A 27,204-nucleotide genomic window follows, 5' to 3' on the forward strand; every position below is an offset into this window, starting at 1 on the left:
TGTTTCCTCAGTGTTTGAGACAGATGGGAAAGCTGATGACAGAATGCTGGGCCCATAATCCAGCCTGCCGCCTCACAGCCCTACGGGTCAAAAAGACACTTGCCAAAATGTCAGAATCACAGGATATCAAGCTGTGAGAAAGCACTGCCTGGTGTGTGTTTACACGCATACAAACGGCAGGTACTAACACTGGCTCTATTCCAGGCCGTACAAGCTGGGTTTTTTTTTTTTGTTTGTTTGTTTTTTTGGGGGAAAAGGAGGGGGAACATGAAGCAGAAGATCACTTGGGGGATCCCATGATGACATACTTTGAGTTCAAATGCTCAGAAATCTGCAAAGTCCCCTCAAAAACAATCAGAACTAACTGTGCATGGTCCTCTTCTGTCCTTCAAAGAAGATGAGACAATTACATTTCCGACTAGTGTGAAGACTCTAAAGCCAGATATAGGTTCCTGTTCACATGCTCCAAAGGCCTTGGAGAAAGAGACTTGAGTTTGACTTGGCACTGTACATGCTGAGATACACAAACAGGCTACTGACCAGAGAGTGGAAGACTATATGATTGCTTTCTGTGAAAGCTACCTTACCCGTAGATGAAGGTCTGATTAAAAGAACCGAAGGGATGTGCGTCAAGGCAATCTGTTATTGCAGCATTACACCTCCTCTCTAAACACTTCCTTGGATTGAATACACTTTTGTCACTTTTAAATAGCTTTAAATTGCTCTTTGTTATGACAAGTGACACTGTGACAGAAATAAACATATTTTGAAGGTGTACAAGTTTCGATTATGGTGATACCATTTGTAGACACTGAAGAAAAGGTAAATTTGTTTTGTGAGCTAATGAGAATACCAAACGTTTTCCATGTACAACTTTAAGGTAATTTGTAAAAAACAACAACAACGTAATAATAATAATAATAAGTTAATATGTATAATTAAATCTAGATTGGGGCTCTAATGACCTGTGTTTCTTTAGGCTTCTTTGGGACATGTATTAAAAATAAAACCTGCCTCGGAAGAGGCGGCGTTTCACCAGTGGAATGGTTCAAGCAGAGCAGTGCCCCCCATAGCCACTGTAGAGCAAGTACAGGAAGGAAGGCCTATCACACAATGTGGAACTGCTTCACACAAACTGTAAGGTGAAGTTTTGCTTGATTATCTAGTGATCCATTATAAATGTGTGGATTTTTGTTAGTTTAGGGGTGCCAAAAGTTGGCACGTCACGGCTCATTGTTATTATTCACTAATTCCCAATGACTGTGGCTCCCTTAACGAAAAGATGGAGTGTATTTAAAGCACTGGGTTTAGCAGTATGCCCTTATAGTGAAAGAGTGCACTAAGAAGTTGGCTGGTTCAAGAAAGCACCCAAGCCTCACCCAAAATATTAAACCACAAGATGTTAACTTGTTGACTCTACGAAATTTTTAGTTCCTACTTGCAAGCTGCCCTGATACATGTACATTAATGTTAAACTATTTCCGTATAATAAACCAGTTCTGTTGAACACAAATGGCACTTTGGCACTGATCAAGTCAGTTCCTCCATTAACTCAAACTCTCACATAGAAACATTCCACTGTTGGGAAACTTCATGATGTCATATTTCTCCAGGTAAAAAGTTATCACAGTTAGGGGCCTTGTTGGGTCATCCACAGTGGTGTGCTGTCACGACGTCAGTGCCAGTTGAGATTTCTCTGACTGGCTTATTTTATTTTATTTTTTAGCTTTCATAATTCCTCAGTTTCCATTTCCTTCAGAGGTCACTGAATTTCAATCTTGCTCTTGTCAACAAAACGGCAGCGTTTTTCTTATGGATGGAGGTTTCGGTGTGGCAGATTTGTTGTGATATACAGTAAATGCCCTTTCTTTCCTCTTGGGTGTTGTGCCTTATTTGATCTGTATCTGCTGTAGTTGTCCATGAGAGAAAGTCGTGTTTTTATTCAGTAAACGGTTGAACATTCCCCCCCAATAAAGTGTTTCACTCATCCAAATGGCTGATGTTCAATTTGTGGTAGCTGAATGAGGTGAATACTAACAAGTCATTGCGTCTTACTGCTAAGACACACGCTCCATATTTTCTTTGTTGGAAAAAAAAAAAAAAAGCAGCATGCCTCATTACAACCCACTGGTGCTGCTGAGCACACAGCATGTTAAATAGTGACACCATAAGGATTTTCCGTTTCAATTTCCTCCCCTTCAGGCTTCTTTATCCCACAAATTATTGAGTCTGGAGCATGTAAATGTGAATTTCACAGAAATCATAAGAAAAATAAGTATCGAAAATGAAAAATATCTTTTTTTCATGCGCTACAAATCGGATTTCTGACCAAGTTGGGATATTACACGCAAGTAAAAGTTGTGAAGTTGAAATAAGCCACCAAATGCAGCAGGTTTTCAGCATTGCTTATAAATATAATTTATTAATTGTCTTAAAAATTCTTTCTTACACTTTGTACAGAGAACAATTAGAGGAGATAGAGAGGCAAGCATTCAGCAAGATTGAGCAAGACTCATGAAGCGTGCCAGAATGAGCTAAAATGGACCAACACTATCCCACACTAATCAAATCAAATCACTCCCGATAGTAAAACCAGGAGTGCACGTACAAGGACAGCTCTAGATAAAGACTTCTATCATGATAACCAATGCCAAGTTTGCATAGTAGACACTGCTTTTACAAAAAAGGAACAAAAGAAAAACTTAAATTAAAAAAATCAAACATACAAACTATTAACTGTACTGCTTTTTCATATTCAGAAATTTGCCAAATATAGCTGACAGTACACAACTGTACACACTGGAAATAGAAATTTTTTTTTTTTTTTACATACTTAGATATCTTAATACTACTTTCTTCGTTTTCACATCATGAAGGATCATCTCCTGGAGGCCTACACGTGCTCTCCTCATGAAAACCTCCCTTGTCTCGCTTTTGCTTTTTTAAACAGAAAATCTATTCTTCTGGTAAACTGTACACTTCAAATCTGAGGTGAAGCTATGCAATTTTAATTTTTTTTAAAAACAATTCCTAATGTCGTAGTTCAAAAAAATAGATGTTGTATGACTGAATTCAGCCTTTAAAGTTGTCAGTGACGTCGATGATCAAATTGTATAAAAGAGGCATTGTCATGACCTTTGGGTTCATGTTTGTTTCAGCTGATGACTAAAATATTTTAGGCTTTTATCCTCATAAGGTTTCCCATCCCTTTTACTTCCTCACATATGACATCACCAATTACATTTGAAAACATACAAAACATCCACTCTGTCAGTTAACCGTACACCTTTCCTGCTGTGAGCTACGCAAACAAACCACGCGTACTTTTACAGCTGGTTTTACACTGATACAAGAGGTCTGAATCTTAAAGTCGCACATATTTGAACAACAGTACAAAGAAAGGAAAATCTTTGTGAAAAATCAATATCTCAAGGTTTGCTCCTGAGCTGGCAGCTATAAGATATGATGACCAAGGTAAATACTTGACCTTTTGTACCAGTGTTAAACTTGAGCTCTGCCTCCCTTTTTGTCTCCTCTACATACCTGATGTTCAGTTTCATATGGCGTCTCTCCATATTTCAAAACGGAAATACCTAACTCCAGTTTTTGAATTTTTCCCCTCTCAGGGCCAATTGTAATTATGCAAGTTGTTCTGCAAACACAAATGTATTACACTTCATGTTACATATCTCCCTTTATATGATTTTTACCTGTAAATTGTAACTTTGTCATAGATACACCATGACTGGAATGTTAGCTGCTAAGTAACTGATGCAGATTCCTCTCATAAGTGTCACACATATAAACACAATAAAGCTGGCAAAAAAAGTTTATGTAAATAATAATGAACAATGAACAAAAATACGTGGTAATAAAAGGTCTTTAGAATGAACATAATGATAAGCATGTATTTACACAATCAAAATAAAATAAAAATGAAAACACTTAAAATGCTCTTATTTATCAAAGGCCACTGGATGGTGCTAGTGACCAGCAAAGTCATGGCGAGGATCACAAATGAAATGCCACATGTGGCCTGATGGCAGATAACACAACTGAAGGAAACTGGAATATAATTGATTAAAATCGGTATATTAGTAGTAGATGAGCTGCATTTAATTCACTGTCATATAATTCCTGCATCCCATTTTTTAATTTTTTTTTTTGCTTTGTCCGTCTGTCCAGAAAGAAGCCCCAACAGTCTAAAAGCGACACTTCTGGGTTTGAGGTTGTGGTCAACTGGTGGTTGTTAGGTGATAGAGAAGCAGCATTAGTGCAGATTATGTTGAGACTCTCGGTGGTTTGAGATGCACTTGTAGTTTTGAGTTTGCCGTTCCTGTTTTTCCTGTCTGGATTGTGTTTTTTAAATGTATTTATTTATTTTTTTAAAAATGTGAAAAAGCAATGATTCTTTCAAAATAAGTCTTAGATGCTTTACTGCAATGTACTGTGCATGATGATGAGCTTTACCTAATAATCATTGCATGATTATCATACATGAAATCTTACCCTAAAAAAGATTATTTTTAAAAAAAAGAAGTTATTCTTGCATTCTTCAGCAGCATAATTATCTTTGGACTGGCTTTTTGAATTTAAAAAAAAAAAAAAAGAACATTAGAGGCATTGGAAGCAAATCAAATTGCTTTTGTGTTCATTTTTCTCTGACCTGATGGTATTTTTGAAAAAAGCATTAATCTTAATCAACATCAAATTGGAACCATCTTTATGATAATAACCCAAAGGGGACAGTTGTTGTTGTCTTGGGCTTGTTTCTGGTCAGGACCCTTGATTGACAGTCACTTTGTACTCATTCTTGTATCAGGAAATGATCCACACATATGGACAGCAGAATTCCTAGAGCGTTCCCTAAGAAACGATATAAAGACGACAAACCGTACTGGCAAACACGTACAGCCGAGGCTCACAAGAGAAGACTCACTTCTTTATCCCCCTCTCTCATTATCTGTTTTCCGTTCAGATGATCACCTGCCATCGCTTCCATCATTTTATGTTTATGTCCTCCCTCTCTTTTGTAATCAGTTTAGCTTCGCTCTGTGTTTGCGCCCATCTTTCTTAAGAGTCTCTAACTCACTCTCTCCGTTTCCTCACTCTACCTTCTCCCACTCTTCTGTAATCAGTTTACCTTCTTTCCCCTTATGATTCTGTTCCATTCCTACGGAGGTTTCCAAGGTCAGTACCTCTCTGCTGCTTCTTGTTCTTTGCTTCTCCTTGTTCAATATTAAAGTAACAACAAGAGAACAACCGGTGTTACTATGGACAAGCTTTTTTTTTCTTTTTCTTTTTTTTTAGGCGTGTGTATGTTTTTCTGTGTTCCTGATAGATAGGTAGGGTTAGCTCTCTTTCGGTCACATACGACACTGCAACATTTCGCAAATACACATACAAAGATACATAGATAGTTCCAGCACACAGCAGTTAAGGTGCCTCTCCTATCTGTTACCATGTCGGCATGATTACCATGGTATTTAATCGGTGCTCAGTCACCACAGTGGCAACTTTTCTGTTGCTAATTGGTTTGTTGCCCTCGCTGCAGGATCAACCATCGCCACTTCACGCGTAATCATCTCCAGAGCTCTGCCATTGTCATGGTAACTGCAGTGTTTCGTCAATGTTCCGCTGTCATGGAGGCAAGGCTACTGTCGTGGCGACCCATTTCTTCCAGCACAGTGGCCAGTTCATTTAGGTCTCCATCAGGGAAATGTTGGGCCTCCCAGAGATCCAGGATTACGCCTGTTGGACTAGACTTGGTGGCAAAGTAGTTCAGGTATCTGAAATGAACATTAAGGAGTGAGGGGGTGAATGACAAAGCATAGATAAGTCAATATTATGCAACAGACAAAGATGAATTCCAATTCCAAATTATTTCTAAAAGATTAAATTGGAATATTTGAAATTTGCTCTCTGAAAAGCATGGGCAGTGAATGACTCAGCAGTGTGACGTGAATGGCTTCATTGTCTAATCGCTAAGACAGATTTCATCCAAAACTTTAAAAGATGTGTCACTTGCTGGACACTCAGTACAGACAGTTTAGATGACCCTCCTCATTGAGAAAGCACACATGAGATGTGGAGAAAGTAAAACAAGCCTATGTTATCTACAGTGATGTTAATGTCATTATGAATTTTGATATTTAGACAGAGGTAAAAAAATAAAAAAATAAAAAATATGGAACGACCATTTTTCTTTAGCTGAGCCATTTTCCATGATTCACATTGTAAAACAGAAACATTACACTTGACCTAGTCTGCAATGACCAATCAACCCATCAATATTCATGAGACAGTACATTTTAGCCAAAAGCAGGACAGCTTATACAGCATGCATAATATGTAATGATTGATGCTGATTATTTTATCAGCCCATGTGGGATGTGTGATGAAAAAAAAAAAAAGCTTTGTAATGTGAAATTCTAAGTGCATAACATATAATATAAAACATTCTGAAACTTCTATTTAACAAGGTGATGAATTATTTCCCTCTTCAAGACTTGAGACTATCGCACAATAAAGCAGCACAGACAGAAGAACTTACTATAAAGAAATACACTTTATCAGGTCCTCTATACCATTTGCTATCAGCTGTGGTGTAAGGAAGCATAAATGAAATTTGACAGTTTAATTTCCCTTTTTTTTGGACATTTTTATTACCTATGTTCACTTCAAAATATTTTAGACAAATGTGGGGGAAGAAAATGTTATTGCATTAGAATTAAACCGTGGCGAGTCAAAGTACACAGTGGCTGCAGAGGAAAAGTCTGAGACATCTGTGACAAAAATCTCAATTTCTTCTTTGAAGTGCAAAAGCCAGAGATTGAGCTTCACGGGGTAAAACCGAAGCTTTTTGTTCTTCTGTAAATCCTGTGATTGTACTGTTGCCATACTCTGGCGAGCTTTGGTGCTGTTTAAATGCAACCACAAACATCCCTTCATCCCCATCCTCCTCATTTTAATCGGTTTCTCTTCTTATAGACTTTCTTAATTTTTCACAGTTCTCTCGTTCAAAACGTCTAATAAATAAATTCCTATTACTTTCTCTCCAACTTTGTTTCCCTTTGTTTCATGTTCTGCGTCAGACTCCATCTGCCTGCAGTATGCGATAAGGAGCATCCTGCTGTTAAATGAACTCGACAGCTAAGATTGGCCTTTTCTTTTTTGTGTGAGTTTCCAGCATTTGTTTAAAAGCCATTTCACTGCATTGGATCAAAACTCCTAAACTTTCTGAGTGTTTCTGCGTGTGCCAGAGTGGGTACATGTGAGGTCTCATCATTTATATATACATGAAAAGGTTATATAAGGAATAATGACTGTGACCGCAGATCGTGAGTAACACTAAGACGTAAAATGGAAATGACGTAGCAGCCACTAGAGCAGAAGGGAGAGAAGATGATACTCCTTTGTTAGACCTTTTCATTGTGGTCCTTTTGAAGAGTACCTTTTTAAGTGGAAATGTGGAAGTAAACAACAATTTGGCCAGCTTTTTCGCCCACTGATGAGGAATATTTGGTGCCCACATCAACACACTGCTTCATGAGCTGGCTGCCTGCTGGGACAATGATGTGCACTTGTGCCCAATTATCCTCTCAATATCTGGCTATGCTTCGGTAGCTGCTGGTAAACGAACCTCCAGTCTAAATCATTAGAACACACATCTGCACACAGAGTGTCTGCGGATGTTACCTGTGAGTTAAATCCAAAGAGGAAATGTCCTTTTAATTTACTAATCAGGAGTCCAGCAGTGCTGCTTTGCCCAAGAGAGATTCTGAAGAGATGCAGTTTCAAAATACTGAAAGGTGTTCAAGGACTTGATCAGTTAATTTCTACTGAAGTGCAACAAGTGATTCTCTGTGATTTTCTTCTGGTGAAGAGATGAAACAGGCTATTATTAAGCCCGAATGAGGACTCAAATCAAGTAAAACAACTAAGAGAAGCATCCATAAAACAAATGCCAAGTGTCACCTGTCAAGGTTGAGTTTGTGGGCCAGCATCCTCCAGTCATTGCCTCTGGTCTGTGGTGCATCCAGGCTTCCACACAACTTCTGTCTGATGGATAAAGGAATCCGAAAGGCGTTGGGCCCCACCAAAGTTGTAATGTTACTGGCAGGGTCCATCAGGGATGTGTCTATACAGTGGACCTCCTGAAAAGACAGAAAGAAACTGGTCAGTTGTTATTTTAAAGGCTCCCTCTCTCTCTTTTTTTGTGTAATTCCAGCAAGCTTGAAAGTCAATATTTGGTATGGCCACCTTTATTCTTCAACAGATTTTGAAGTCTCTTATGCAAGCTTTCTTGTAATTTCTTTAAGTAGTCTTCAAGAATAGTTTTCCTGGCATTCTGAAGAAGATTCAAAGCTCTTCTTTGGATGTTGGCTGTCTTTTGTTCCAGTCAAGATGTTTTAGCCATGCTGCTTCAATAATGTTGAGGTCCGAGCTCTGAAGAGGCCAGTCCATAAGTGACAGAGTTCCACTGTGTGTTTCTCTATCCAGGTATGCTTTCTGTGTATTGGCAGGGCATTTGGGATCAATCTCATGCTGAAAAATGAAGCCAATCAGATGCTTTCCACTTGATACTGCATAGAGGGTCAATCAATGTCTGATGGTACTCTTCTGTTTTCAGTTTTGATAAGATCCCTGACATCGCTAGTTGTAGCACTAGTTGCACATGCTGATGATGATCTGAAGCAAAGATTTAAAATTTGCTTTCACCACTACATAACACCCATGGTGAGACTGTTTCAGTGAACAGCAGGTGAATCAACTGGGAAGACAGATGCATCTCTCAGGTCCTGTGTGTCCTATTTGTTGTTGTTTTTATGGCCTACCACTTCTTTTGTTCTTTACTTTCCTCAGTTTTTTTGAGGACAAACTGTACATCATCGAGTCACGCCAAATTTTCAGGTAATAGTTTTTTTTGCGAATCACCTTATTGGTGCATAAATACCATTTTCTGCCTGTTAAACTGGTTGGCATTTTTTAGAGTTTAAACAAATGAAATGAGGGAAATGAGTTTTTGTGACAGGCTGATAGTGACAAAGTGCCTAAAGATACAATTCAAAATTGTTTTCTGCTAATTTGTCTGTTGTGTCTAGTCACAACACTGCTTCTTCCCCTGATGCCTGTTTGGGCTTGAATAAAGCCTGGAGATGTTGCTCTGCCTCCTTGGAAGCAAACAGAAAGAAATGGTGGCTCAAGACTTTTGCACAAAAGTGCTTCAGCTTTTAAATGCAGTTATTCATTAAGAGAAATGTTGTCGTATCCCCAGACTCATACAGTACATCTTTTGCAATAGTGACACAGGATGGGGATGGTTCTATGACGAAAATGTGCATTTATGTAAGAACCATCATATTTCTAGTTCACCCACATCTCTGCCTGGCTGTCTCTATTTGCTGCTTGCCTTTGGTGTGACCAATTACATTTGGTGTCTTCTAAGTAATACAAGAGTGTAACAAACACAAAAATCTGCTCCCGAGCACTCTCTCCTCTCAATGTCAATCCCTGTCTCTTTTCTAAACCTTCATCCCATTAATCTGCCACTCCTGGGTTGAAAGGAGGCAGCAGCCTAATGAATGTTGCTTGGCAGAGGGAAACAACAACAGCCACTGTTGATGTGAATGATTACTATTTACTGCATCTACTTAGCCTCAATTTATGGCAGAAAGCTCTCTGCTGCTGGAGACTGAATGACTGATGCAACGGGACATCTCTGTTGAAATAATGCTTTAAATCTGCTTTGCTTTTCATTGTTTAACATTGTTGAGGATCTACAACATTTTGCTTAATGTGCAGCACACACAAACAGACATGGAGTTAAAGCACTTAGATGTTTAGCTCCAGCTGTCAAATGTGACCCAGGTTAGATCAAAGCAGTTATGTAATGGCTTATTTCAAATGGACCGCAACTTAAAATTTTAAATCCATTGCAATAGCACACAGTTGCCACAAAATCAAATCCACTGTGCAAATATACATAAATGGTGTCATTGTCCAAATACTTGCAGACCTAACGATATCAAAAACATCAGTATCTGCGTTTTCTTGCAAAACTAAAGCACAGAACTGCCAAACAGAAACTGTGACTTTTAGACTTTTCAAATTAGATCACAAAGTTGATTATAATTATATATTTTTAATGATTTTTAAAAAAGAAACTGTCAAATATTCATTTCAGTATTGCCCTAGAAGTCTGCTATCAGCTGGGTATAGTATGGACTGGATGATTTAAAAGTGATGCAAGGGTGGTTGATAGATGTGTGGCTGCTTCTGCGAATCTAGGCAGTATTGCCTTTATAAATGGAGAAATATGACTATTCTTTCATCATCTGATGTTTAAATATTCTTTACACTATGGTGTCATTTTCATTAACCTCAAAGAAATGTTTTTTCTGGGTTACACTCCTTTACAATGTTGTGCTCAGCAAGTACTGCTGAGGAACACTGAACATGTGGAACTCTTTCCGCTATTATAAGTACTTTAGCAAATAGTAAAAGAAAAATAAGAGAAACATCCATTCTTCTAAGCCACTTTACCTTACCTACAAAAAAAGAGAAAAAAACATTCTAAAGTACAGTGCTATTACCCTGACCACCATGGGAGAATTTGAAGCCGTTACATTTAAAAAGAATGGACTGACCTCCGACCAAAGCCATTCACACACAGACACGCACACATTCAGTGACTTCATGGTAAAATGGCCTAGCAAAATCAAAGAGGAGTTATTCAACTTGTGTTGTGTGACCTCTAACCCTAGTATGAATGATTGAACAGAGTCACAGAACCATAGCAGAAACCCTGACTGTCTGACAGACAGTGAAAAAACTTAGTGACTTTAGGACCTTTTGTACAAGAATGTAGAAGTTAGGAAGCAAGGATGTAGAAAGAAATGTCGCTCTCTCTCTCTCTGTATTACTCATTCAGCATGTTTCAGCATGTATTAGTTTATTCCATCCCTGGCCAGTGGGAGTTAATGTTGCTGTCTGCAGCTATCTTGCAAATGCAAGCAGTATAAACTGTGTTATAGCGCTTTTGATGTATGTAAATGTTAAATTAAATGAAGCACTTTCTTCAAGCGATGCACACACAGACACACAACGACGTAAACCCATGATACATCCGGGGCAATTTTAGGGTTTAGTATCTTGCCCAGGTACCCTACCCTGCGGCATGCAGATTGTAGGAAATGGGGATCGAACCAACAACATTCTGATTAGTGGACAGCACACAGTCGCCCCCAATATATATGTAAATTTCTACAAGCTTACCTCCTCCAATGTGTTGCTGAGCTGAAAGATCTGTCCTTCTCCTTCTACCTGCCGTACACACAGTTTGCAGCTGATTTCTGTGGTGGCTGGACTTAATCTCTCCAGGGTGAAGGTACAGTGAAGAGTTCTCTGACTGCCACTCCAAACCTGGTAGAACGGGATCTCCTACAGCATGCACAAACGTAGAAAATAATTACACGTTTTTGCAAAAGTCATTTTTCCAGGTAAAGGCACTAGTACTACTGTTTTCCAGAATTTAACAATAAAAACATAACTTTAGCATCTAAAATGTGGACTTTTCTCCACATTTGTAAATTTTGTGACCATTTGAGGTTATAAATGATTTTGGTGCCTGTATAGAATTGTTACATTTCAAAGTGCATCTACATGTGTATCCCTCTTACCTGATATTTTGCAATGAGTTTGCTCTTCCAATGTGTGCTTGGCACGTCGTGGATGGACAGCCTCAGATTATGTGTGCTGTCCTTAAAGTTCAGCGTCTTTGGCTCATCCAGAAGCTTTCCTCCCATCTGGGTCTCCATCTGAAGAACCTCCTACACAAAACCCCACATAAAGAAATAACAACTTTATATTTACTCTCCAGGTTTCCCTCTGCTTCATCTCACTCACTGGACCATTTTTCATACATTAGAGAATGTATAAGACCTTTGATTTAATTTGCAAAATTACTGCACATAAGGTGCCATAAAACATCTAAAATGCATTAAAGATTTAATGAGATATCATCACGCATCTCCATGCTTGTATGTCCTGATTTTAAGCAAAGCTTTGCTTTGCTAAATGCACTGAACTGGAAAGACACATTAAGAGGCTCAATAAAACCCTTGATTAATAATGCCCCACCAGTCAATGTACTGCTGTTTGGAGATATGAGGAAATGAAGCATATCTTTAATGCAATATGGTAAAATGAAATTACTTCTATTGGCATTAAAAGATGACTTCAATGTATCATATTGCTTACACTCTGGGCTTTAATACACTAAAAGAATAAACCTATTCTATTACAAATGATTACATTTTCGTCTTTTATGATGGTTGTTGCATCTAGTTTTAAATTCAGCAATAAAGCCTGTCTAGCTTCAAAGGATGAAGGATAAGAAAGGACAACCTCACTCCAGATCTAAAGGTGAAGCAAAGTACTTATTGTGGATTGTTTGTTGCAACGCACTGTGTTTGATTTCAATATAAAAAATGACACTGTCAGGGAAGAAAACACTACGAAAGTACCAAAGTTATTTTTTATTTTGTGGGGATTTTTACTGACCCTAATAAAAAAGACATCTGTATGTATTGTTGGGTAAGTTCACACCAAGAGAATACTACAGAATTATATCTGAGCCATATTAATTGGCTCTTGAAAATAAACACAGAAGCACTCATTTATAATAAGTTATCCGTTTGAATTTTGATGCCTCCTACAACCTTTTCAAAATAATCAATTCCTCCAGCCGGCCTATCAATTATACTAAACAAAGTCCTCATCATTGGAAAAGAAAAGCACACCCCTGAACTCTCAATTAGAGCTACAATTGCTTGTTTGAACTGGTAAAACTAAGTGGGTTTTTTTTTATGTTTGTGCAAGAGTGTGCATGGCTGTGTGCCACTGACACTTGACTTAACATTGCATGCATAAATTACCACTGTTAATCTCCCATATCAGATGGTCCCTCCAGAGCTTTGAATTTGTTTGAATTCAGCAGCACTGCTGCTTTGACATTGCTTGACCCTGTGTTGTTTACTCCTTCTTAGCTCATTTCCAGAAGACAAGAGGTGCACAGAAGCTTCTATTTATGACTCTGTGAAGCCCTTTCTGTTCAAATGCTTATATATACATTTCTTTTCAAATGTAAATTATCATGAAAGCATTTTAGTATGAGTAGTCCAAGAGAGAGCTAAATCTCTCACAGCACTAATAAACGCAGCAACACTTTTAGCCGATAGTATCAAATGCCTTCGGTGTTATTCAAGGCACTGGGGGTGAATACGTACTCTATTTATCTAATATGTCTATTAAAACACAAGTGGAAAAAATACTACTTGGCTTGGGATTTATTTAGCTTCAATTCTTTACCTTGAGTGCATCTTGAGTGTCATCCAGACAATAGACCCTGATGTGATAGTCCAAAGTTGTGCAGGAAACGGGTCCAAAAACAGCCAGCTTGAGCCTCTTGGCAGCTGCTTTGCCAATTGACTGGCCCACCAGGCAGTACGTCCCCAGTGTCTCTGTCAGAATGTGGCATGCCTCTGAGTCCATCTGCACATAGCAGGGGGTGGTGAAGTTTTCCTCTCCCACTACAACCACATCCTTCAGGAACCAGATACAAAAAAAAGGAGAAAATGTTTTTTATACACAGTACCATTTTGTGCCTATGACAGGTGACTGTGAATGCAATGTTGGAGGTTCTTTAACACAGTACTGTTGAAATACCATGTGAGCCTTTACTCGTCTCAATCAAAGAGTTCTTTCATTTAAGTAAGGCCACCTTTTAAATTAAATCCACGATAGTTGCTGTTGTCAAATTAAACTTAACATTTGCTCAATCTGTTTCATATTAAAACTGCTCCAGACATTCATAGGCTTAATTTCCTTTCTCATCTGAAGAGCTTTTTTTTTTAAAATTTTTCTTAGCAAAACGGTGGATTTAATCAGCATTAAACCTGAGATAAATGTGACAGTAGGATCACGTTGAGCAAAAAAACAACAGTGTTTGGCTTAAAACAATATATGTGATCAATATAGAGCAGAGTATTGTTAAAGAGACCATGAAAATGTAGATTATTTGCAAAGTGAATTTACAAAGTGAGCCGTGGTCTGGTTAATCTTGTTTTCCCACCTTTTTTTTTTTAGGGCTGTCCTTCGTTTGGTCATACAGACCACTATTGTTAAAAGCTGGCTGTTATTTGAGTACAGGCTTTATTTGAGAATTTACGGGCATTAAGCCACATCCTGTCTGTTAACATAACCTGACAGCACCTGCATTTGGAAGCTTTTCCACTAATGCAAACAGCCCATAAGTAAGCAAGGTTGCGGTTTATTTCAAATGCATTCCGCTCCTATAAACAGGTTTGTTTGCCGTTTTTGTTTTTATGCAAATTGAGTTAAGAGGTTTTCTTAACTCTAGAGGATTTTTAAAAGGTAAAAAAAGCACAGTTGTTATTGTTGGGTTGTTACTTGCAAAAAGACAGTATGTGATGCACTGCTTGTAGTTTAACAACAAAAAAGAAGGTTTTTCCAATACGCATGAATATAATACACAATATAAATCTTTTTTAGCACACTGTAAGTGTATTTGCTGTATATACTTATAGAAGTACATCAGTGTGTACTTCGGGAGAATGATGAGACTTGGTTAAAGAGGTTGTCTGTGAAGTGTGTCCAATCCCGCTGTGGGATATCTGCTGGCTGTAGCTCATATCGTTTCTACAGTTCCCTGTCGCAACCAGAGTTATGGTAAATCCATGCGTTTCTCTTGGTTAATGGAGGATGCACAGGGTATCTGTGTTCTTATTATGTGACCACTGGATCCGCAATTAATTGTGCAGAAATCCATGTTTGCTTGTGTGACTCCGTTAACGTGTGATACAAATATTGAGTATTGAATCACAGTTCATGCGGGGTTGTGTTCCTACAGATGAGCTGAATCAATACAAACAGGTCAGGAAGCAGTATGGTAGGAATCTGTTATTACTGGTAATCACAACTGTGGCTGCTCCCCCCTGATATGAGGGGAATTCAATTACCTTTCCTCTCACTCTTTTGGGGAAAACTTTGTGATGGGAAATGGATGTTCTACTGCAATAAAAGAAAAACAAATCGACTTCCTGATGAAATTCCACTTTTCATTTTTCTTGTTTTTTTTTTTAACCACTCTGCACCGAGCCTCTCCTCTGAATCTCTCTCACTCTCACACGCACAAACGTGTGTGCGCGCGCGCGCACACACACACACACACACACACACACACACACACACCTACACACCTACACACACACACACACACACACACACACACACACACACACACACACACACACACAGTCTTATGCATGGCTAATTGTGCAAAGACATTGTGTTGAGCTGTGATAAGCAACAGAAGACAGCATACGGGCGCCTTGTAGACACAGTGATGCTGCAAGACAGTCTTATCACCCACACCCACACACAAGGATGCACACATGCGCACACACACAGACACACGCAGTAGATTGCTGAGGTAGAGACTTCATGCTGAGAGACACGGGAGGAAGGAGGAAGAGAAGGATAGAAAAAAAGGAGAGATAGAAGCATAAGAAGAAAGATGAGAGAAGAGGAGGATGGCAGAAGCATAACAAATTGCTTCTGATAGGAGTCTTCAACCCCCTGCTTGTCTACTAGCCTGTAGGCAGTTTCTGTTTACCAAATTTTCTCTCCTTCTCTCCATCTTTTCCTCCTTCTCGCTCACTGAATATACAGAGTGTATGTGTAATTCAGGTTATTCCTCTATATGCTGTGTGTGTACCGTGCAAATGACTGCATATCACTTACTTGGTTATGGCTGTGGGCAAGTTTGCCATTACTTTGTGTAAACAATTATTTGCAGACTTTTTCACATTTAGAAAATTTTACTGTGCATCTCTGTGTATTCACATCCGTCGGAAATTTCAATTTCTCATTAGCTGGCAACACAGCGACAGCTTTTCTTTTCAAAAGCTGTATGTTGCAACTCTCTAAAAAACAGTGGAACATAAATAGTGCACACAAACAAAAAGGACACAAAGCTGAACGCTCACCTCCCATTCTCCCATGGCCAGCTGATTCTTCAGCTGTATGAGCCAGTCTTCCTGGACATTGTCAGCGCAGTGGTGGATGGTGAGAATCACTGGTCTGGTCAGCAGGGCTCCTGGAGGTCCACAGCTCACCACTGGGCTAAGAACGGTCTGGATGTCCTCTACTGGGGGTCTGTGAAACACAGATAACACTGAGGTGACACGACAGAAAAGAGCAACAGGAGGGCTGCGCTGTCGGATACCAGCTACTGCGAGCTTCAATCGCGCAAAGCTAAATTGGTTCCCTTCAGGTCTGTGTTTTGTTTTTACCTTGTTAATATTTTGGACAACTAAACAATCTTCATATATTCTAATTCTATTCTAATCTTAATATATTGATACCCTTAAATAGTCCATATTCATTGTGGATAAAGGGAAATATTTTAAGCCTCTTTTTGCTCACAAAAATCAGAAAACTAGTATCTCAAATTTTTGGATTATGTAATTTTGAGTAAATTACTATTCAGTCAGTTTAAACACCGTGCATCTCTCTGTCTAACTGTGTACTCACAACCATAATTCTGGGGAAGCTTGCTGACTTGACAATTCTCCCGAAGGTGATTATCGACACTGTCCAAAGGAGGGTCACTGCTGAAAAGGCTGTCTGTTTGCAGAGCGCTGCATCGAAGTGTATTAATGGAAAGTTGACTGGAAGGAAAAGGTGCACAAGCAACAGGGATCACCGTAGTCTTGAGAGGATTGTCAAGAAAAGTCAATTCAAGAACTTGGGAGAGCTTCACAAGGAGAGGACTAAGGCATCTACTCAGAGGTTTTAGAGCACTTCATGCTGCCATCTGCTGACAAGCTTAGCTGATTTCCTTTTGCAGCATGACTTGGCACCTGCACACACTGTCAAAAGTACTACCAACTGACCGTATTATTACAGTGCTTGATTGGCCAGCCGACGCACCTGACCTAAACTCCCTAGATAATCTATGGAGTATTGTCAAAATTATGACAATGCACTTAAATAAAAAACACAGATAAGTCAAAGGTTACTATCAAAGCACCCTCAATGACACTTCAGCAGGGCCACAAACTGACTGCCTACATGCCACAAGCAGTAACGCAGTAATTTGTGTTAAAGCAGTGTAGACTAAATTAAAATACTTTTCAGAATTGGACATGTGTGTATTGTAAATCCTTTTTTGATTGATCATAGAAAATAATCTAATAATATTAGATACCAGGTTTCTGATTTTCATGCTATAAGCCATCATTATCATTAAAAACGGCTGTTTACCTTTTCAGTTGAATTAGGAAAAAAGAAAAAAAACAAGTTTCCCACAATATTCTAATATTTTGAGATGCACTAGTACAAAGCTGGACATTTACGTGTGAGGGGAAAGATGACCTTCTATTAACATAGATGAGAAAACTTAGAGAACAGAAGAAAAACAGAGCAAAAACAAACTCTATTGGAGAATCATTTGTGTAGTCAGCCTCAGTTGGATTCAATAGCTTGCAGCTCACGGGGCAGAAAATAAAAGGCTACTAATCATACACTCTTGTGCTTTTTATACATCTAAATGTTGGAACCTCAAGCACTCACTAACTAATGTATGCCTCAGTACTGCAGCAGAAAACTTCAACATCCACAAGATCATACATAGCAGTCTCATTTGTAAACTGAAAATTGAAACCAGATACTTAAACAACACTCGCAGTAAACACAAAAAATATACAAGTCAAATGCCAGTACGATCCATTATCCCTCATCTTCCCGAAGCCATATATTGACTGTGAATGAGGCCATACAGATAGATCTAAATATTAACAATGTTTTTCTTCTGTTGTTTGTTTTTTTTTCAGCCCACCTTGTGTCAAGGGAGAGCTAATCCTTAGCAGTGTTATCGATTCAGCTGCTGGGGTTCATTATTGACTCATAAAGGGTTCACATGGGTAGAAAAAACAAAGATAAAAACAGTGGGAGTGAAACTATAGCACCCTTTTAACTACCTAATGCTGAGGTCACCCCTTAATGAATTACAGCTTTATTGATTTATGATGTTCTGTATCCTTTATCTTGCAAATACAACAAGAGATGCTTTGACTTTTGTTTGTTGTTAATCTGACACCTTAGGCAAGGGTTGCTGAGGTAAGTAAAAGTAGCTATGTGATGTTCTGTGTAAACACAGAGGGCTGAAAACATGTTCGACTCTTAGAAATACTGCAGCATGTTGCACAGGGCCTAATTCTTATTGACTGCTGCTGATTGAAGAGACTGTAAAACATACATGACTCAAACTGTGTCTTTCCATTGTCCATAGTCATTTGGACCCTCTTGGTTGTATTTATCCAGGTTTTAAGATTCCCATTTTGAAAACCCCTTCAAGTAAATATGAATGGATTTTGCTCTGTATTGATTGCAAAGTGAACATCAATTTTTAACCGAATCAAAATCAGTGTGCTTGTCACTTTAACAAAGAGAGAGCGACCTACATGATGTATGTACTTTTTTTTTTTTTTTTTTTTGGGGGGGGGGGGGGGGGGGGGTGTTTATAGAACATGTAACAAGATTAAAGCATTCTCAAAAATAACCACTAATCTGTTAGTTATAGTCATTGCAGTGATCTCTCTACATATGGTTTCAAAAGCTCTGTTCTTTGGCTTTATAATGTAGCATGAAGTTAAAACCAATCAGTTGGTCGCACAACGGTCTGCTGTAGTTTGGCATATTTCAAAGTAATGAATCTTAAGAGCCTTACATTTAAATATAGTCCTGAATCAAAGCCTGATTAACAATGTAAATTTAATGGATTAGTGTACAGATTAGGATGTTAAGTCGGTAGTAATTAATGTGTCAAATATTCCATTTTAAGCTGCTTAACTTAACTCTAATTCTGGTATTATAATATGCATTGTGCCACCAACTGACCTCTGCTGAATGAATCACAAAAAAGGTATATGTGAATACACTATAATATATCCCTTTCTTATAGATTGTAAGTCTGTGTCACACTATGAAAGCTTCCTCACACCGCCATACAAACAGCTACAAGAAGCCACTGATCTGGGCAGAGGCAGAGAAGTACAGACAAAGAAAACAAACAAACAAACCAACAAAAAAAGGACACAGAGGGAGATGCAGAGATGAAGAGAAAAATAAGGACAGCAGGGAACAATTGAAAGGAAACAGCCACAGAAAATAAAAGAAAATGGGGAAAGAGAGACAAAACTTACCTCAAGCTATCCTTCCTGTGCACAGTCACATACATTTCATACACCCTGCCCTGAGGAACAGCACCCGCTGGAACCAACAAACTGACTCCTGCAGGAGGAAGGACAGAGGAAGCAGAATGAATGAGTTTCATCACATCAATTTCACCATGCACAACTGAATTGCTGAATGTGAAACCCATCATCACTTTATTAAGTAATGAATCATAATGATAATCTTTTTAAAGGCAACCCATGTAAAACCTTGTCTTAAATACTCCATTACAATGCAATATTTCACAGCCAATAAAAGCTGCTTTTCATCAACAGGTCACACAACACATTTTTCACCTTAATACAGCTGCTGCTTTCCTTCATTCTTTTTTTTCCCTTAAAATCTTGGTTCATCACTAAATCATATGAATCTGACTGCAACAGTATCAACAAATGTACTTACACACTTAAATATCTAATGTAGTCAGAGGCCAGAAGAGGAAATATATCTGAATAAATCACTAAAACAAACATTGCCACATATTCTTAACTTTACTGTAATTGCTGTTACTGATTACTGTTGCTAATCAGCAAAAAAAACCAACCCTACAACTCTCCCTGTTTGCTGTCTTGTCACTGCACAGGAACCATTTTTGCTGTTAAACACTTGTGGGAAGTTTACCAGAGTTGGGTACAATGAGGTGTCCTCCTTGGCTGTTGAAGGATCCATGAGCAGTACAGGAAGGATCTCGTGTTCGGGCCAAGCTCTGATTGCGAAGGTTCATGGTGTCACTGTTATCCAACAGGGACTGAGTTACCTATGGTGATAAAAGAACAACAACAGTGATTAACAAAACATTACAATATTGTATATGACACATGCTATTCAAATTGGCCTGGCATTTATATAGTATCTTCTAGTCTTACCAGCCACTCAAAGCAATAGTACCAGCAACATTTACAGTGCTTTATCCTGTGCACTTTAAGTGTTTTGTTTATCTCATACCCAAGAGCTCAAGCTAACATGCATGTCCTAGGCCTGTAGATGGAAACCAAAGCTCCCAGAGAAAACCCACAGCAGCACAGGAATAGATGCACACTGTACACACACACTACTTTTTGAAAGCTCTGTTACACGTCTTTTAAACAAGAAGAACTTGAATAGATGCGTGACTCTTTCTGCAAACAATGTTAGAGTAACCATGTAATAAGTATCTTTTTTTAATAGACCTTTTATGTGGGCAGGCATTGTCCACCGTTATGCATAAAAGCAATATGCAAAAGCTTAAAGCGATATGGGTGAATGAGGTTCAAAAATGCACAAGGAGAAAAAGAATGCAATGCAGTTTAAAGGATTGAATTCCTCTGAAAGACCTCGCGTCGGATCACATTAAATATGTAGCCTAAAGCAAAAACAAAACAAAACAAAGAAAAAGCAAAAGCAAAAATCTCATGAAAGTCCAGGGAAGCTTCACTGTGTCAATCTCAGTTTGATTTTTGTCAGGAGAAGAATTACAATGGAACTGTAATCGGTCCCTTTTCTTCTAAAATTTGACTTTAGTGATCAATTATGCTTTTTACTTGCATAAGTTCCTTTTCTGTCCATTATGATGCCACAGGTAAGACCTCCATCTGCCTGGGGACGGGGGTGATGCATGATCACCTTAGGGTGAAATGTAAATGAAGGATTTGATATTCACTGTTTTACTCCAGCATCACACAAAGTTGAGAAGAACTAACGTCGCTAAACTAAGGATGAACACATCAGCCTATAAACAAAGAAAATAAATAATAAAAAAATCCACGAATTACCTTGGCAAGGTCAGTCATTAGACACAGCATGCGATCAATTATATATATATAAAAAAAGAAACAGATTAAATCATCAAAAGGTGGCAACTGATCTGTAGAGTTCAAAGATGGAGAGTTCAGCCCTCGTACTGCCTGAGGACAGGTGCTGTGATGAAACTGAGCGGTTTCATCTGTATTTGTGACAACTGACTCTAGCATGCATGCCATGTATTTGACAGAGCAGGGAGGGAAAGTGGGGCACTTAGCCGCATGTATACTAATGGTGTATAGTGTCTTCATGTGACTGGGAAGACATGCGCTGCTGTGCTGTGCTGTAGAATCTCTCACACTGCTCTTGCAGATTAAATACAGACAGGAGGCAATAGCCTACTGTGATCCCACAAAACGCTTTCAAGCAGAAAAAAGATACAAGATCAAGGATATTAGTGTTGGGCAACACTACCTTAGGAGACAGTTTAGACGTGAAGTCTCCTCCGAGGTCATCCTGAGGTGTGACCAGTCCAGAAGAGTTGTAAACTTTGATCTTCAAGTTGGGAAGAGGATCCAGGAGAGGAGAGTTGGTCATTGGAATTTTGTCTGAAACATCATGAAGAGCATAGACTGGACCCCGATACATGGCAGCTGCATTTGTCAAGTCTGGCGGAGCAGTCAGCAAATCAGCTAGAGGAGTAAAATTGACAAAAGAAGAGAGACAGAGAGAATTTACAACATGATATCAGAGCGGTTCAGGGAAAAGACAGACCAGCTAAAGTAAATCTATGGTGTTGTATAGTGCAATGTGTGTGTGTGTGTGTGTGTGCGCGCGTGCGTGAAGCTGGGGACAGATGTGTAGAAGTTGTAGCAAGATCAGTGAGAAGGAAAAGGGGGGAGTAAGAAGAGTCAGTCAAGGCTGCTGATAAGCTATCAGTGTCTGGGATAATACATTGCTGTACACGGGGGCATGACCTGGCTGCATGAAGGACTAGTCATGGCTGCTGAACAGAGAGACAGAGAGAACAAGAGACTTCTACTTCACCTCAAAAAACACTCAACTCTCCAGGAGTTAAACGTGTGTATTATCAAAACTATCTCACAACACAACAGTTCAGTTTCAAGCTGTGCTATAAGCTCTTAAAACTCTCGTCAGAGTCTACTTTCTTCCAAACCGAAATAACATTTGTGCGTATTTTTCAAAACATCACCATGTCTCATAAATAAATAGCAAACAGAGTGACATTCAACTTGTGTTAATACTCATCCATGTATCTATTTCCCACTATTTGGAATAGGTACAATACATAATATACATTTATGTGATGATACACTATATGAACAATTTTTATGACATTATTAAAATCATCAGACTATGTTACTTTTGAAAATACACTGAATGCTGTCATTTCAATCATAATTCAGGCCAAAGGCACTTTGATCTTTGAATAACATTCAGAGCCTCTCATTTGTTTTTCATGTCATTAGTCATCACACGCTTCTGATTTACTTACTTATCTTTCATTGTAGATGTAGTAAGTTACAAAGTCTCCCATAAACAAAGTAACTGTTTAACACACTATATTAAAAAAATTAGAAGTCTGTCACTTCTAATCAGTAAAATTAAAATGAATAAAAAAAAAAAACCCTATCCTTTGACTTGTATAGTTTGATCTGAGGCTGCAAAACGTGTTAGAGTCTTTGTATATCCTGATGTTTTTACCCTGCTCTTTCTTAAGCTGGCACAGCTGACGTATGCTAATGGAGGAATCTTGACTCTTTTGATGTATTGCAAGCAAACAAGCAGCCCACTTACACACAGAAGCACTGTCATAAATTAAACACTAGTGCATTGTCACAGGTTGGTACTACAAAAGCACTCGCACATGCAAATGTGCCTTGTGTACCAACAACACGAACGCTATAAAGCACATACTGATACACACACCATAAACATGTGCCACATGAACTATACATGGGAAGGATAGATAAGGCTCTCTTGTTGATTTCCCCGTTGTGCTTATTGTGAAAAGGTTCATGCACACTACATCAATACTGTATGGTAATAAAAGTGCATGAGACACTGAATTATAGCTATAACCACCATAGTATCAGCAGGTTCACGCATAGCTTCTTTAGGATCCATACAGTACTGACCTATTGTTTTTTAATCACACAATTAATAGTTAAGTAATTACAAATGCTTTGATATCACTCACAGTAACAGCAATGTTTTGTCTGCTAGAATGCTAGCCTCAGTTCTTTTAGATAGTTCTGCTGACGGACATTTACTTAAACTTCACCAAAGCCATTCAAGTGAATGTGCTTTGAGCAGCCCTGTAACAGTTCTGTAGAACCATCTTGCTATAACCACGTTAGAAGCACAGAAGCTACCCTAAGGGCAGAAGCACAACAGAGCTTACTTCTACGCAAACCCCTCTCAGAAAATTCTGCAAATATTCAAGATTTAATTGGGACTTAGATCACAAGAAGACCAGTTACCTATTAAGGAACAAATCCCGATTATTTTTTTTGGCTCAGACTCTGAAAGCCTGTTGTTCTCTATAAGAATCCATCCATGCTAATTTTAAATTTCCTTCATTGTCACCCCCCACCACCACCACTAACATATATGCACGCACGCACGCATGCACACACACACACACACACACACATCTGTTCCCTATCACTCTCTTCCTTTCTCTATCACCAGGCTGTTTACCCTTAAAGCCAGCGGGTATTCCTGCCAAATCATCCCTGCTGAAATTTAATTAACAACTAACAGAAAGCCAGAGAGAGAGAGCGAGAGAGTCAGAGAGAGAGAGAGAGAGAGAAACACGCTGGGACATAATTCTTCATTAATTGTAATCGGAAATGGTCCCTCAACACAGAGTGACATGCATCCTAATGTTTTACTGATAAAATGTCACACTGTCTCTACACATAGGAACAAGTTTACCCTTCTCCTGTCCACACACACATGCGCAGTCATGCACAACCATTTTAGCTCACTGTTAACCAATTAGCACTGCACACCCTCATCATGCACACTGTGGTTTCAATGTTAATGTTTGGCCACAAATGAACACACCGTTAAATTACACCCTGAAATATTTGCAAATGTAACCCTTTTCAAAAATGCTTTTCATATGGAGACCATAAAGTGCAGCTGACTATGATGAAAACAGACTGAGCGTTCGTTTGGTTAGTTTCTTTTAGAGTGTGTCATTCAAAGTTGTGGAAATGTATGAAAACATGTCTGGCTGTAAGATCTACTCGCTTCACGTAGGCGAACTTTTACTGCGTTTGTGCAGGTCTCTGTTAAGAGATTTTAAATCAAGGTGTTTATGTCATTTCTTTCTACAAGAATAACCCGACCTAATGGCATCTTTGGACTGACACCTGATTAATACAAATTCCCTTCCTCTTCCTGGCTTTTCCAGTAAGCTTTTAACTCTGTGGATGTGTGCGGAGAGGAAGAAATGACAATACAGACAGCAGACAGTGAAATATAGCTCCATTTTAAAAGGAAGATAAACATGAGGGAGTGTCTGTTGTGGCTGGAGTCACATAGCTGTGGGAAGACAGAGACATGGAGACTGGGATGAAGGGAGGAGGCTGCTGATAAACAGGAAATATGATTGAACTGAATGTGCAGATATGAAGGTCGAGGGGGAAAAAGTGAAGAGCAGAATGAGAGTGACAGAGAGAGACTCTTTGATGAAGGAGAGCAGTGTCAGGTGGAAAGAGATTAATCCAAACCATCAGAGGAAGCAGAGAAATGAAACAAAATGATACTAGTGTCAAAGCTCTAAAGTGGATGGGACACACAACAATATTTCAATTGACAAATGGTCATATCTGTTGTTTTCTATCAGTCTCTCTGTGTATTTATCTCTCAATTGTATCAATCATTGGCTATAGTGATACTCTAGGACAACTTGTAGTGCTCTCTTTGAGAGAGCATAAGGTAGGCAGACCCTTGCTGTCAAGTTCCTACTTAACAGCAATTATCCGACTAGCCCGAGTAGCCTTCAGAATCGGTTTAAAGTGAGCATAGCAGGGATATTTTGAAGTAAGGTTGTATGTAGCCTGACTGAAACTGGATTTTGGAGCAACCAAGATAGATTTTTCCTCTTTATCCTGCCAAACAGACAGCTCTGTCTGGAGAGGAACTAAAGTTCTCTTCAAAGCCACCAGCCTTCTTTGACAAAATCTGTAGCTTTACATAGAAAAACTTTTTGTTTTGACATTGAGGGTGTGCTGATTGCCATCTATAAGGGTAATACAGTGAATATAAATAAGTACATCACATAAGTCAACTTGAAAGAGTTCCAGCTGACCCTGATTCTGTCTCCAACCATTGTAGTGTTTCTGTTTTGCTGTCATTCCAATATTGATGGAATGGATGATGCCATTGAGGCAGCTGCACAGGCCAAATCATTTCACTGCATTTAAATACCACTTCAAGGTGGTTTATAAAGAAAATGATTGAACTTGCTGTACTGTCTTTATTGTAATACTTTTTTTTTTCTTTAGAAAGACACCATTGCTTGGAGAAGAAGAACAAAATTGCTTTTAAACCTGTGTTGGATGCATATAAATGTATATAGATAGATATACTGTAAACATTCTGTATAGAGTTTCTGTATTTCCCCTCAGAATCAAATGTCAAACGCTCATTACCTGATCTGGCTGTCTTGATATTAACAGACTGGAAGCCTCCATTTAGTGCCGATGTGTCAATGATGTCAGAGTCGAAGTCGCGGTGCGTCTTGCGATAGACAAAGAGCGCCACGATGACGGAGATGACCAGGCACATAATCACTGCGATCACTATCCCCACATAGAGCGCCACATCATCTGTACTTGGGGCAGCTGGAGGGGAACGAGAGAGAAGAAGACCATGTTAGACAAGTCCTGATGAATCAAGACCCATTCATACTTTAAATGCCTTCTTAGGAGAAACTGTACATCAGAAATGTAAGTGGCTATAAACAACTTAGATAATACTTGTGGGGCAGTAGGGTGCTAACAGAGAATAAAATACTTTTATGAGTCTGTCATTCGTAATTTGTGTTTGACAGTTTCACTTTTACCTCATACTTCAATTCAGACTCAAAGGACAAGTACTATGGGTTTTATTTCAACTGAACCTTTCAAACAGCCCTCCAGCTCGTGTAATATAATAATTTGTCTACACAGACAAAGACACCTTTCATAAAAAAAAAAGAAAATTACCAACTCTTAAAACTTAATAAGGCTGTTAATTATTTTACAGGGGGGTCCTAAAAGCCATTTTCAGTTGTACTCTGGCTGGAACATTGGTTAAACTATCATTCATGAGGCACATCTTGAAGCAGAAGACGGATCTAAAATTTTAACTGATGTTTGATGCAGATGGTAAAAGGTATGTGACACACTTAAGGATGAAGAGGAGAAGAAATGAGAAAAGGATGAAAGGAAACGAGATCACTGGGGATGAAGATGAGGATGTAATTGGAAGGAAAGGCAATCTGTGGACAGAGCACACATATGGAGAGTGCAAGTGAATAGAAATGAACTGAAAGGAGAGTAAGAGGTTGGCTGATAAAGTCAAAGGAGAGCGAAGAGAGAAGACAGTGAAATGGCGAGGAAAGGAAAGAAGCAGAGGAGAGGGGATAACAGCAAAGCAGGCAAAGGAAGTAGGAATGCACTTGAACTTCAAAGCAGCAAAACAAACAAGCCTACATATTTAATATGAAAGTGCCTGAGAAACTCTTAGTGTACTCTCACTGTTAAAGAACTGCTCATAATCATGTCCTATGTAGCGGGTGGGAGGGGATTTGTCTGCAGCTATTAAGAAGACAGAAAAGTATAGGAATCCTGCTTTTAATCCACCCTTAAAGTTGAGAGGCAGATAACAGGCTTTTAGCTACAAACAGCCTGAGTCATTTGCTAAAGGATTTGCTGTTGTCGCATCAGAACAAGTTCATAAAGCACAAACTTGATTATGCATGAAAGAATCCTTTGATGGTGGCACACAAACATTCACGCTTACACATGCTAACACACGATGCACATATTCACAGAGGTCATCTGTGACGCTGTTGGTTACTCACTTGCCACTTGAGGGAGCTATGAGCCACTTTTAGTGTCCCTCGAGAACCGAACACGAGGGTCA

At 38.9% G+C, this 27,204-nt stretch overlaps 2 protein-coding genes across 6 annotated transcripts in view; one reads left to right on the forward strand and one right to left on the reverse strand.

Annotated features, from left to right (window-relative positions):
• The window catches only part of bmpr1ba (bone morphogenetic protein receptor, type IBa), a 71,623-nt gene extending 67,084 nt beyond the window's left edge, over window positions 1-4,539 (forward strand). For both annotated transcript variants that reach the window (XM_085179191.1, XM_085179192.1), the window contains exon 13: window positions 12-4,539. In XM_085179191.1, the coding sequence (XP_085035317.1) occupies window positions 12-137 (126 nt within the window). In that variant the 3' untranslated portion in view covers window positions 138-4,539. The remainder of the gene's footprint in view (window positions 1-11) is intronic.
• Window positions 4,540-4,601: 62 nt separating this feature from the next.
• The window catches only part of unc5ca (unc-5 netrin receptor Ca), a 186,327-nt gene continuing 163,724 nt past the window's right edge, over window positions 4,602-27,204 (reverse strand). For 2 of the 4 annotated variants that reach the window (XM_085179177.1, XM_085179178.1), the window contains 10 exons: window positions 25,728-25,919; window positions 21,514-21,731; window positions 19,942-20,077; window positions 19,290-19,377; window positions 16,071-16,239; window positions 13,372-13,605; window positions 11,682-11,831; window positions 11,278-11,442; window positions 7,978-8,156; window positions 4,602-5,789 (listed from right to left, as the gene is read on the reverse strand). In XM_085179177.1, the coding sequence (XP_085035303.1) occupies window positions 5,627-5,789; window positions 7,978-8,156; window positions 11,278-11,442; window positions 11,682-11,831; window positions 13,372-13,605; window positions 16,071-16,239; window positions 19,290-19,377; window positions 19,942-20,077; window positions 21,514-21,731; window positions 25,728-25,919 (1,694 nt within the window). In that variant the 3' untranslated portion in view covers window positions 4,602-5,626. Of the gene's footprint in view, window positions 5,790-6,403; window positions 7,931-7,971; window positions 8,157-11,277; window positions 11,443-11,681; window positions 11,832-13,371; window positions 13,606-16,070; window positions 16,240-19,289; window positions 19,378-19,941; window positions 20,078-21,513; window positions 21,732-25,727; window positions 25,920-27,204 lie in introns of those variants that run through there. The other 2 variants (XM_085179179.1, XM_085179181.1) reach the window with 2 other exon arrangements.

This window comes from Neolamprologus multifasciatus, chromosome 12 (assembly GCF_963576455.1).
Source record: "Neolamprologus multifasciatus chromosome 12, fNeoMul1.2, whole genome shotgun sequence".
NCBI classification, from domain to species: Eukaryota; Metazoa; Chordata; class Actinopteri; order Cichliformes; family Cichlidae; genus Neolamprologus; species Neolamprologus multifasciatus.